Source organism: Perna viridis, chromosome 14 (assembly GCF_037379345.1).
Source record: "Perna viridis isolate PV_CMFRI_1.1 ecotype Kerala chromosome 14, ASM3737934v1, whole genome shotgun sequence".
Lineage (NCBI taxonomy): Eukaryota > Metazoa > Mollusca > Bivalvia > Mytilida > Mytilidae > Perna > Perna viridis.
The window spans coordinates 9,446,315-9,460,140 of record NC_142458.1 but is presented as its reverse complement, the minus strand read 5'-3'; the positions used below and the strand labels follow the sequence as shown (position 1 = coordinate 9,460,140).

The window sequence follows — 13,826 nt, the reverse complement described above, 5'->3', positions numbered from 1 at the left end:
ACTGGGATTAATTTTTAGAAAAAAATCAACCATATCTTCATGTTTACTGGCTTTGTTTATTTTTTTTACTTTATATTTTTGAAATTTGAATTTTTTGTCGCCATTTTCCCAGCAACTACTCATCACAATGGGTTTTAATGTTAACACATTCTTCTTTAAGTACTGTAAAAGTACTTTAATTCATGGATGCCAATTTTCATGGATAAGGGAAGAAACACAAGTTGGTGATTTCTTGAATTCATGGTCTGGAGGTTTTCAGTATACACTTCAATGGTAATCTCCTCTTTGTTGGTAACCAAATTTTGTGGTTTGGCCTATCCACAAAAACCACGAAAATTGGTACTCCACAAACAATAATTCCATCAGAGTATGTCATATGGTGGGATCCATTTTCAGAAAAAAATTGACAACAACTTCCTGTTTACCAATGACTTTCTACATTCTTGTAAAATGTTTAAAATCTTTAAAATGGACTTCAGACATATTTTTTTCCCGCAAAAAACCAAATTCATATTTTTCATATCTGAATTTTATTGTTCTGTTTCTCATGTTAACATTGCACCATTTTGGCTTTTTTTTTGGCATTGTAAAATCATATAGGAGACCTGCATATTAAGTAATAGTCTTTAAAAAAATCAGACAGAAGGTGATTCATGCATATCAAGAACCCACCAAATTCATTTTTATTTCTTGTTCAGAAACGGTTACTGATCACATAACCAGTCTTAGTCTTTCATTTGGTTGTTGCACTTTTAAGATAAACATTATTTAGATTGTACATGAAATTTGCACTTTGCAAGAGTTATCGTTCTTGATTAGGTGTGATTTGGTTGATTTTAGTGGGAGATAAATGTATGATTTTTTCTAAAATGTACAGATCTGAATGCAGAAATGATTATTGTTATGTAAATGTGTAGCATATATAGACTGAAAAAGCATCATTTGTTTAGTGGGTTTTTCTTAACCATGAATCACTTTACCATTGGTAGTGTCTGAATTTTATGTGGACTGGTAATTAACTACTCAGTGATTAGTTTTCTACATAGGACCTTTGGTTTATTAATTTTTACAGGGCTGTACATCATCAACTGCCACAGGACCGTGTTCTGCAAGTAATGGAACTTACTATATTTATATAGAAACCAGCAACGGATATAATGGAAGCAGTGCATATTTAGAGAATAATAATATATATGATGGTAAGTTTGCCTCTTTTTTTTATGTTACTGTGTTAATGATCTTGCGGTAGCAATCCAGAAGTGTGTATGGTCATGGATTCAATCTCCATGCCAGTTAATACGATGGACTTTTTAGTGTAAGTGTTTGTAAATATCAGGCAAATAGGGAAAAATCTGAAACATGCATCCACCAATCTGACACTGTAATATCACGCAAAGATACTTTCTCTATTTGAAAAGACCATTATTTGATCTCTGCATCACTGGCTTTGCTCACAAATTTTTCTATAAAATCTTAGAAAAATGTGGTTTTTGACAGAGTTGACTGCCCTCGCAATGTTCATTTTCAGTGCATTTCAATGAAATTGTAACTCAATGGCCCAGCTTGATATGGAAAATCTTGTCTGTTTCCCTTGATTCTGATGGTGCAAATAGTCAAATTACACTTTCAAAATGATGAGTTTTTTTATACCATGTTTCACCTACTGCCTGATTCTTACAAGGACTGACACTTAAGCAACATTTCGAGGTAGAGAGACTACTTTTTAGGGTAGAGTTAGAATAAGGTGTCTGAGTGAGGAAGAATGCTTTCCTTAAGCTGTTAATTCTGTATGCTTGTACATTCAGAGTCTCTAAGTGTGTTGGACAAGTATAAGGCAGCTTGCTTGTTTGAACAAACATTCTCTCCCTAAATATATGAAATATTTATTTTTAGGAGTTTTAAAAACTATGTTTAAGATAGATAATACCTATTACATGGAGCATTCAATTCTGTCATCTTGTGAAAATGCAGACATACATATTTTCAATAAAACTACTGTTAAAATGATGTAAAAATAATGTGTTCAATATATTTTAAAAGAGTATTTTACATTAAAATTTGTATGTTACCATTTTTTTCATAACAATTTTCTTTGCAACATCCTGTCACAGCCAATTAATATATTTTTATCAATCTCTCTTTTTGGCACTTCATTTTTCATATTTGGTATTTGGCCCAAACGAGGTCTTGGTGACTCTTCACCTTTAATACCTGCAGAAATTACCCTTTGCACAGTACACAGCCAAATGTGCTACATATGATAATCATGCATATGCTTATGGTGCTTGATTCATATGATTACCATATGATAACTATATAGTTCTCATATTTAAAGTTTGGCTTGGAAACATATTGCAATCATATTTTTGTGAAAAACATACTGTTATCACTTGTAAAGTTAAACATGTGATTTTTATGTCTTTTTTGATACATAGGTTAATTATTTGCTGCAAGACGTGTGCAATTTTGACCGTGTATGATACATTTCTTTTCAGGAAGTCAGCGTTGTCTATCATTTTACTACCACATGTATGGAAGTAGCATCAGTGAACTCCAGGTTAATGTGTCAACAGTTGGAGATACGCGTGGCTCTGTCGTGTGGTCAAAGAAATATAATCAGGGAAATATGTGGCATTTTAATAGAATACCTTTAAATGGAATGACCAAGTTTAGAGTAAGTTTTTTTGAACTGTGAAGTTTGCCTCAAATTTCTATAAAACCTCTAAATTATGAGTGAAAATCTTACATTTTTCAGTTTTTTCAATGAGCAGTGGACAGAGCTTACACCCACTGGCTATTGAAGGTGTTTAAAGCATGTAATTGTCATTTTATAACTGATTATGCTGTGAATTATGTTGAAATAATGTATACTACTGTAGAGCCTTTTTCTATTTTAGTTTGTTGGTATCAGGGGCTCTGGTTACCAAGGTGATATTGCTTTGGACAACATCAAACTTTCCAAGGGATCATGTGGTATGTATTTTAACCAAAGGAAGAGGTGAAAAGCAATTAATTGATAAAAAGTCTTGATGTCTTGAAATGCATAAATTTTTCCTGCTTGTCCCAAATCAAGAATTTCTGGCCACTGCATGTTTAATTTCATTTTCACTTTCAGTTTACTTTTATGTTGCTAGAGTATTTAGGGGCAACTATTTTGATGTACCTGTATATAATGTTGTTTTTGGGCCAGCTGCAGCCTGTTCTGTCTTTGGAGGGTTTCCTGTTCTTTCATTGAAGACCCATGGGTGGCCTTGAGCTGACATTTTCATCCTAGTGGGGTTGTTTTTGCTTTGACATCTTTACCACATCCGTTCTTGTCATATACTGTATTTAGAAGTTGTTGTGATGTTTTTATTATTGCAGAATTAACTAATGAATTAAATTTGCAACAATCATAATTTGCATTTGGAATTTAGACATACAATAAGTAATGTAACTGTCACATTTTTTGCTAAAATGACATGATTTCATTAATAAATGCATACAATTTTCCTAGGTTATAAAGTATTTCTTTCAATTTTTTACATTTAAATGTATGTTTTTGTAAGAATCAAGCAAAATGGGAAAAATCAGAAACATGCATGTCAAAACCCCACCAATCAGACAATTTAATTTCAGTCAAGGATGCTTTCTCTATTTGAAAAAAATCACTATTTGATCTCTGCATCATTGGCTTTGCTCACAAATTTTTGTATAGAATCTTAGAAAAACGAGGTTTTTGACAGAGTTATCTGCCCTTGAAATGTTCATTTTCAGTGCATTTCAATGGTCTAGCATGATATGGAAAATCTTGTCTGTTTTCCTTGATTTTGATGGTGCAAACAGTCAAATTACACTATCAAAATGATGGTATTTTTTCATACCATCTTTCACTGAGCGCCTGATTCTTACAGGGACTGACACTTAATTGTTTGAGTCCCAGATTTACATGTGAGAGATTTGCAAATGATTTGTTGAACTCTAAACCTGATTGTCTAGGGATGTTTGGAAGGATGGGCAAGTGGACAGACTTGTTGGTGTCTGTCAAATTTTGTTCATGCAATACTTTAAAAGAATAATGAGACAAAATGAAAGTTAAATTTTATTTTTTTGAAACATTACTTATGTCATTTGCAAATGACAGGATTTTTTTTAGTATAAAACCTTTAATGTAGGGAAAAACTGCTCCTGAAACAATAAAAAATAGAAATCTGCAGGCATTGTTTTTTTTTTATGTTTTTTTTTCTTTCAGTTGATTACATGCATTGTTCCTTTGAAAGCTCAGAAGGCATGTGCTCGTTTACTTCTCGTAGTAATGGTATATCCTGGTATAGAAGAACGGTAAGTTGTTATAAATTTCTTGACCCAGTCTGTACAGCTATTTGACTGATAGATGAGTGATTATTGATGATTCAATGCTGCGTAAATTGTAAGGTTTTAAGAAGATCACTCGAATGATGTGAAGACAGCAAGTGAAATAAAGAAGATCAAAGATTCATTGGGAAGAGTAACAGGATGCAAATTGCCCATGTTGAAATCCTTGAGAAAGAATCTAACAGTCTAGGAGCACATGGAAAGGGATAGTATTGTACCATTGAATGGTGAACAATGTGACCAAGAAGTTTTTTTTATTCAAAATAGTTACAATACTTTTTACCAATGTAAAGTGAGAGCATGATTTGCCAAAGGATTAGTACATATGGCACCAAACTTAAAAAAAAATCATGATGTTTACCTTAATTTTGAATCTGATCAGTTTTATATCTTGTATTTTAGTATTTACACTGTTAAACCATCAGTGATTCTGTTACCAGGACAATTTTTGGTTGTTGACACTTTGACCAAAGATTTACCACCTATTTTCATGTAAAAATTTGGGGTTATCAAACCTTCCATTATATTGTTCAGATTTGTGAGAAATTTCAATTTTATCAACACAAATAATTTTTGAAAAATACAATCAAAAGTATTTTGTCAACAATGGGCACTTAGCAACAAAAATGGCAGAATTACAATGGAATTTCACTTACAGAACTATGATATTCTTTACGATTGGGTTATTGGATTGCTGTGTGGTTTTTATAAACTAAAAAAACACATGAAAAAAAGGATAACTCCGCCTTGATTATAGAACGTTTGTGGAAAATTATGATTAAAGCAAAAATAGGCTTTGAATTCATGCCAAGTATAATTGATCTATCAATGATTGAGGACCATTGATTAATGACAAAAATAGTTACACAGCTTGGTTAAGGTACAGTCCTTGGCTGATCGATGACCACTGACTGATTTATCGCTGACGGATTGATAACCAATGACCAGTGACCAATTTGATTGCAGTTTTGTTATGTAAAATGATAGTTGATCTCTTCAAAATAGATGAAATGTGAAATAAAAGTATAAATTAATGTTTAGATCTATTGCATTATGTAAATATGTGTAAAATTGACAAAGAAAACATTGGAAACCTTAAAATACATTGATCGCTCTGTGGTCACGTGATACAATCACTAGTTTAATGGATCGATTTAACGGATTGATGACTGATCGAAAAAATAGTCGGTAATCAATGACCGATTGCAATTTTTGTCATGGATTGGCTCAGTTACTGTACTGTATGTAAGCTAAGGTTATTGTAATATCTATCATCTTTCTTATGTTGTCATTCACATGTCTCCCAGAAACTACTTTAATGATATTAGCAAATTTAGTTAAAAGCATCCTTTAAGCATCTACTTGTGAGTGAAATTATTATCAGTGCTCTAGCTAGGATCATAAATTAGAAAAGAAGATGAGGGAGTACTTTCACATATATATAGATATATCAATTCTTCATTCAAGTGGCATACACATGCACACATGCACACACATGCACACACATGTATGTATGTTTGTCACTTTAATAAAGAATGTTAGTTATTTTCAATGTTTATTGGCCCCGATCGGTGACGTTTGCCGAAAAAGTCTTTAGGTTTGAAAACTCTGTGTGCAGTGAACCTTCTTTGTTTACAAATCGAATACCATGTTAAAATACAACACAACATGGGGGAGGGGGTATCATTTTACATCTCTTTAGATGCTAAATTTTTTAAAAGTGTAAGAACTCTTTGATTTCCACCCTTGGTATTACTATATTTTCTTATGCTAATATTTTTCCAGGGATGCACCCCTTCAACAAGTACAGGACCATGCTCCGCAAGGGATGGCAGCTACTATATACATATTGAGACCTCAAGTGGCTCCTATGGAAGTAGTGCCATATTAGAGGACAGTAATACTTATGATGGTGAGATGTTTTGCTCTCCTTTGGTATTTTTAATCTCTTTATCTACTTCTTGGATGGGTAGATATTTTAGATATCACATGATGGACAACGTGATATGGACTAGTGATATGAAGATAAGTTATGCGATTTTGTATCACTTTCTATAAAACCTGATCGGTTGAAAACAAAGTTGTGATGTTTCAAGCATTGTTCTCCTAATATTATTGATATCATTGACAGGTGATCATCAGAATTTCTGCCATGACAGATGCTGAAAGTCAACAAGCCAAATTATTCCAAATGAATCATAGATTTAAGTACCATTCTGTGTAAGAATCAGGCAATGGTTGGCATGTCATATTTCTCAATTTGGTCTTTTTTTGCCTCCAATATATTCAATAAATCTAGAAAACAACTGAAAACCTATTTAAATTTATCCTGAAGCATCTGTGATTTAGATATTTTTTGACTGCTTATATAAGGAAGAAGTGCAGGAAAATTTTCCCGCCATTTTTCCATAGCGCATTTCAACTAAATCTGACCTATCAATATCTTCAAACGGCAAATTTTACAGCCATTTCGATGATTATTTTTGGAGGTTATTGGGTATAAATACTTGGTTAATGCAATGAAATCTCTGTGTTTTTTCCCTTCATGTGCCACCCCTTCTACACATTTTGTCTGATTCTTAGATGGAGAAGTACTAAAATAACTCACGATAGTTGAATAAAGTTAAATATCATGAAATATCAACTCTTTTGTCTTCTTAAGGAGGTAGACCTAGGGTACAGGACATAACTCCAGGAATCAGTGATATTTTTGTACAGTGAAACTTCTCCAAACCGGACCCTCAGAAAACCGGTCTTCTCTTCAAACCGGCTGTTTTCAAAAGTCCCGGCCGATATACCTTAAAACTTGTGTGTTTTGTCTTTTATAGACCGGCCACCCATTTAAATTGAATGCGGCCGGTTTTTCACAGTTTTAGTTACATATTTCAAATAAAAACAACCTCTCAATTCAGGCCACCCAGTTATTGTTCACCTGTTACAAATGTGTCAACAAAACTAAATGATTACGTAATATTACGTAATTAATAATTCATTCACTGACCGGTTTGCATTTCATCAGTGGACAGATGAAGGGGACAGTAGTGTAAACAACAAATTTAATCCAGACATTATATTTTGTCACTGGTTGCCTGTTAATTGGTGTGTACACACGTCAGGCAACCGGGGTCATTTAGTAGTTCGATCTTTATGATCTTTTAACTGTCAATTAATGTGACCTGTACCCAAGCCAAAACAACATAGGGGTGAAATTATTATACTTTGTTGATATGTAATTTACGGAAACAATACAAATAATTAATTCCCATCAATATCCCTTTGATCTTTAATACACATTCTTCCAAAACCATGAACATTATTGTCGGCAGTACTGTTTGTAAAATCAAATAATTTATAAATGATGCAAGCTTTGAAATGTAATACAAGGGCAAAAATTTTGAATTGGCATTATACATGTCTCGACCAACAAACTGGCAAGGTGTAGGGTTATAGAACACATTAATGGAAACAGCTCTTAGAATGCATTGCATTTTTCACAAAAAAGGCCACCCCTATAGACCAGCTATTTTTTCTTGTCCCAGTGGTGGCCAGTTTGGAGAAGTTTCACCGTTTTATATTCAATTTCACCAAAGCCTTTCAAGCTTTTACTTTGAATCAGAATGAAATTAGTCCATGTTTACTTTGGTGCTTACATGAGATTGATGTTAAATGCTGAATACAAATGTCCCAATGACTTGTGAGAGTTGTGTCCCTTATCACCTTGTGGCTCCTTAAGTTTCTAATATTGTTAACGATTCTTTGCACTCATAATTTCAGTACTGTACATTTGTATATTATTTTCATAATTATATATTAATTCACCACCTTGTACTGCTGATCGGTGCCATAGTACCTTTCAATAGCGTCATACAAGATCAAAATATACCTCTTAAATATATGTGTTCTTAGTGGTTTTTTTTTTACTTGTATGAGAGCGGGAAGTTTACATTAAAAGATAAAATGGTCGGTTAGCATTGAATTTTCTGTAATATAGCTGAGAAACATTTAGTCTCAAGATGTTTTGATTGAGAAATATTCTGGTCATCATGGTTATAAAGTCACCCGATTTAAAATAGAGCATATCTCAACTTTGCTTGAGGTTTACCAATCTTAGCCTTTTAATTTACTGTTGCTTTACACCACAAAGTTCAAAAGTAAAGTTGGTACATGTAAAACGTTACAGCACAAACTCTAATGAACTCTTAATACTGACATAAGCTTTGAAACATTCTTAAATGTAAAGTATGAATTATTTTCGAAAAAGGAAAACACTTATTTTGATAGTAATGTACAAATGTATGATATGTCAAAAGATGTTAAATGGAAAGGAACATGAATGTATATTATCAATTGACCTAAAATCTTCAAGTTCCAGCTCACAAAAATTTGTGATTTTTTAAAATTTTGAATCAAGTCAATACATTGAAAAAATCACTCATTGACTGGGAGTTAAGTTTACTAGAGCATTGAATTCGCCTGGATGTTGAAAGCAAGCCAAAGTCAGTGGCATAGAATATTTGACAATTAGTGACTTTGAAGACTCCAGTCTTTCGATTATTTAATTTCATCATCATAAGTTATGATATTGAAATTGAATAATTTGAGTTGATATTTTGCAATATTCAACTTTAACTTGTTATGATATCTATACTACCACTGTTCAAGAAGTGGATGTTGTATTGTAATCACCTTGTTCTGAATTTCTTCTCAAATATCTTGACTCCTTGTATTATATGACAGGTTGTTTTGGAGGGTGTACTATTTGGCAATTTTGAGTCAAAATTGTAAAAAAAAAATTTTGGTGTTTATTATTTTGGCAAATATGAAGTATTAAGGCTAGAGTTATTTCTAGGATCTTATTTTGATATTTTTAAGACAGACTGCCAAAATTCATTTGAAATTCACACAGCAGCTCGATTCACATGAAAATCACACATAGGTATATCACTTGAAATGTACACAAAGGCTCAATTAACAAGAAATTCACAGTAAGGCTCGATTCACATAAAATTAAAATGAAAGCTCGATTCACATAAAATTAAAATGAAGGCTTGATGTACATGAACTTTACATGAAGGCTTGATTCATATGAACTTTACATGAAGGCTTGATTCACATGAACTTTACATGAAGGCTTGATGCATATGAAATTTTGTTTGTTTGATTCATTGAAAATCCTGTGAAATTTATGTGTGTATACACAGTATGTAACCTGGCAGCCCGGGTAATATTTATTTTATACCTTCAAATATTCAAATTTTTAAAAGCAACGTTTAAATATTTCTTCCAAATTACTTAGATTACCTTTCGATACAAATGCGCTATAAATAAGTTAATTTAGATAATTTCATCTTGGTTTTTACTTTATTTCTTAAGCGGCAATTTACTCATACATTGTGCATATCCATCGATGGTGACCTGAGTCTATGTTTTAGTGATCCTAGGGTCGCTGATGATATTGACCAGGGAACCAGATTAATTATATAATAGTTGTCGATAAACTGGTCAATATTGTGATATTTAGACAGCCCACAGGACAGTCTAAATATTCACGATATTGACCAGTTTATCGACAACTATTATATAATTAATCTGGTTCCCTGGTAAACTGGTCAATATTGTGATATTTAGACTGCCCACAGGACAGCGGTATTGACTAAGACAGTGATAATGACCAAGCCACAGTTGAGGTCATTATTGCTGTCACAGTCAATACCACTGTCCTACAGGCAGTCTAAATATCACGATATTGACCAGTTTATCAACAACTATTATGTTTATTTCATTGAGGAACCATATCCTTGATTTTTTCCCAGAAAGACATGCAAATCATGTTTCTGCTTATTGACATTGACAACTGCATGATCACGAATGCATTTTAATAAGGTGATATAACTCTAAATTCGTAACCTGGCATTACCACGATGTGATAATGCCTGTGGGTATTTTCACATTACGGTATTGACTGGTAAAACTTTATACTGCTGGTTAATTAATACCATGTGTAAAGGTTTTATCCAATTGAAATTACTGATTTTTACTGATATGAAATAACACAGTATGATACATTTCTTTTCAGGAAGTCAACATTGTCTGTCATTTTACTACCACATGTATGGAACAGGCATCAATGAACTCCAAGTCAATGTGTCCACAGTTAGGGATCCGGGTGGTTCTGTCGTGTGGTCTAAGAAATATAACCAGGGAAATATGTGGCATTCAAACAGAATAAATTTAAATGGAATGACCAAATTTAGGGTAAATTTTTGTTAAACTTTCACATATTCTTTATTAAATGATGCAATTGTGTACCTTCTACTATGTTTTCAGTCTGAATGGTTTCTGAAGAGCGGAGGTGGATGTTACAACAAAGCTTTGTTGACAGTTTTCTAGTTCAGATAGAAATTTACAGGCCATGGTAGATACAGTCCTTGAACTGATCCGCGCAATGATTTGACAGGTTGATGACTGATGACCGGTGACCCATCTGATCGCAATTTTGTTATGTAAAATGACATAATATCTGTTTTAAATTAAAGAAATGTAAAATAAAAATATAAATTGATGTTTAAATATGTAACATTACGTAAATATATATGTAAAATTGACAAAGAAAACAAAAAATCCTGTAAAATACATTGACCGCTCTGTGGTCATGCGATGCGATCACCAGTTAAAGAGATCGGTTTGACGGATAGATGACTGACTGGCAACTGATTGTTGATCGATGACTGATCACAATTTTTATTGTACGGATCGGTTCAGGTACTGTAGAGATGTAATGTCAGTGACTGTCTTAGTATTGTAGATGCTCAGAAACATAAATTGCCTAAAACCTGATCTATAGAAAGTTCTGGTCTCGATTTCGCAAAAAGTCGTATGTGTAAAGTTGATCATAAGTAACAACGTCATAAATTAAAATAGCATTGTGACGTCATGATTTACGATCAATTTCACACTTACGACTTTTTGTGAAACCGACGCCTGCTTTTTAGAAATGGCGTATGTAGTTAAGAAGTCGTTATTTGAACTTTCAATGCAGTCACATAGGATATGTCAAATGAAGTCTTGCATAAAATTCCCATTGGTTGAAAAATCACCCAAAACAAAGTTGAAATTTGACTGTAAGTAGCTCTTGTCCTCTTAGGCAAAGCCTAAAATCAAATTGAATTACTCAGTGCTGAGTAATATTTAAGTACTTCTGTGTCTAAGAATCAGGCAAAATGCTTTAATACAGTGTTGCACATGGAAAACAAAAGTGCAAAGATTTTATTGCATCATCCATGTAATTATACATCATAACCTCCAGAGATAACTATATAAATGTGTGTTGAGTCTGCTTTTTTGATGTATTGAAAGGTCAAATATAGTTGAAATGCACTATGAAAAAAGGGACAAATTTCCACTATAAACACAGTAAAAAATAACTTTGTCATCTCAGATGCTTCATGATAAATCTGAATAGCTTTTCAGTTGTTATGTAGATGAATTGAATGTAATTAAGACTTAAATTGAGAAAATATTCAACCCTTTGCCTTATTTTTAAACAGAATGGTACTAAAGTGTTTTTACTTCCATTTATTTGTGTGTTCATCCTTCCACACATTTTATGATGATTCTAGAACATTTCGATGGATATTAGCCAGATTTGTTTTCAATCCAATATATCCTTCCAGACATTTTATAATGATTCAGGAATGCATGAAGGCTATCAGTCGGTGTTCATATTCAGATTTCATTTTCAGTCCCAGAGATTGAATTTCAGAATTTTTTCCACTAGCTAAATTTAGCAAGTACTGAAAATTTACACTTGCTTTACTTGTATGACATACAATTCCACTAGCAAATTTTAGCAAGTGGAAATAATTTCTACTAGCAAAATTGATTTTCAACTTGCATTTACCAAGTATTTCCCCTTTAATTCAATCACAGAGTCCAATTTATATCAGAAATAGGAAAATAGAAAAAAAAATGTTTGGTAGGCATTTTGGTACACAGGCAAATATTTTTCACATGAAATTCATGTTAATCGAGCTTCATATGAAATTCATGTAAAATTCACATGAAATTAACATGATTTTCATGTAAAATTCACATGAAATTAACATGATTTTCATGTGAAATTCACTAAACATGAATTTCATGAGAACATTTTGTGTGAATTTCACGTGAAGGTCCCATTCACCCGAATTTAACGTGAACTCTGTCACTTAGTTTATTTGCTCAATTTAGGTGAAAATCATGTGAAATAATTTTGCCTGTGTAGCTTGAATGAGCCCAGTCTGTTTTAAACATTTTATTGAGGGTAATATCTTTTTTTGTTATAGTTTATAGGTATTCGTGGCTCTAATTACCAAGGTGATATTTCTCTGGATGACATCAGACTGACCCAAGGATCATGTGGTATGTAGAGTATCATGAATTTTTATAGAAAATCTGGAGTTGGTATTGGTACATGTCCTGCCCAATAAATGTTATAGAAAATCTATAGTTGATATTGGTACATGTCCTGCCCAAAAATTGGTATAGAAAATCTGGAATTGATATTGGTACCAAGAATCGTTGTTTTACTTTAAAATTGAGAAAATATTTAACCCTTTACCCGATTTTTAAACAAAATGGTACTTAAGTGTTTTTACTTCCATTTATTTGTCCGATCATCCTTCCACACATCTAATGACAATTCAAGAACAAATTCCCCCCTAAAATTAAGATCTTATCGGCTATGCATCCATACCTCCCGTCAAAACCCAATGTTATCATCCCTCCTTCTTGTGAAATATTTCTATCATACTCCTTCTCAATGAGTGGCTGTTGTACTGGAGTCACTTTGTTGGTCTGTTGGACGGTCATTCTGTCCAGTAGTCTGAATCCCATCACAATTTTCTTGGCTCCCCCGAATGGATTGATTACAAATTTGGAGGCCTTATATAGTTTGGGGATTTCTGATTGTTTTTCAGTATCAACTTATTGTACATTTGCAATTTCATGTTTTGTACCAATTGAATATATCTTTATCATTTGTGACTCATCAATATTTGTTTTAGAATCCATATGCCGGGGCACTACTGATGAAGACACAGGGGTCAACTGTACTTTTATTACATCATCAGCTTGTAACTACACAGCAGAGGTCATCTCTGGTTCAACTAATTGGCGCGGGTCATCTGGAAGTGGCCAGAACTTTCCACCTGGGGATTCTGAAGGATATATAAGTGGTATGGTTAAGTACTGGACTTTGTAAATATCAGGCAAAATTAAAAAAAAAAAAAGAATGGATCATGCTCAGACAAAACTAAGATATTTGACAATGTGGGTACATAGTTTATGGTCTTTTGAAGTCAAATTGACAATTCATTTGTCTCAGAAGTGTCAAAGATAGCAGAAAAACAAGAATTTAAAGTTAAAATAGATGGATGGTGGGGAAATTGAGTTATCTTCCTTTGATGATGAAATTGCAGGGCATTTCATTTATT

At 32.9% G+C, this 13,826-nt stretch overlaps 1 protein-coding gene across 2 annotated transcripts in view; it reads left to right on the top strand.

Moving 5' to 3' along the window:
* Nucleotides 1-13,826, top strand: part of LOC148598140 (MAM and LDL-receptor class A domain-containing protein 1-like) — a 156,544-nt gene that overhangs the window by 65,411 nt on the left and 77,307 nt on the right. For both annotated transcript variants that reach the window (XM_088562174.1, XM_088562173.1), the window contains 8 exons: nt 1,073-1,199; nt 2,496-2,674; nt 2,898-2,973; nt 4,232-4,320; nt 6,139-6,265; nt 10,430-10,608; nt 12,678-12,753; nt 13,398-13,568. In XM_088562174.1, the coding sequence (XP_088418300.1) occupies nt 1,073-1,199; nt 2,496-2,674; nt 2,898-2,973; nt 4,232-4,320; nt 6,139-6,265; nt 10,430-10,608; nt 12,678-12,753; nt 13,398-13,568 (1,024 nt within the window). The remainder of the gene's footprint in view (nt 1-1,072; nt 1,200-2,495; nt 2,675-2,897; nt 2,974-4,231; nt 4,321-6,138; nt 6,266-10,429; nt 10,609-12,677; nt 12,754-13,397; nt 13,569-13,826) is intronic.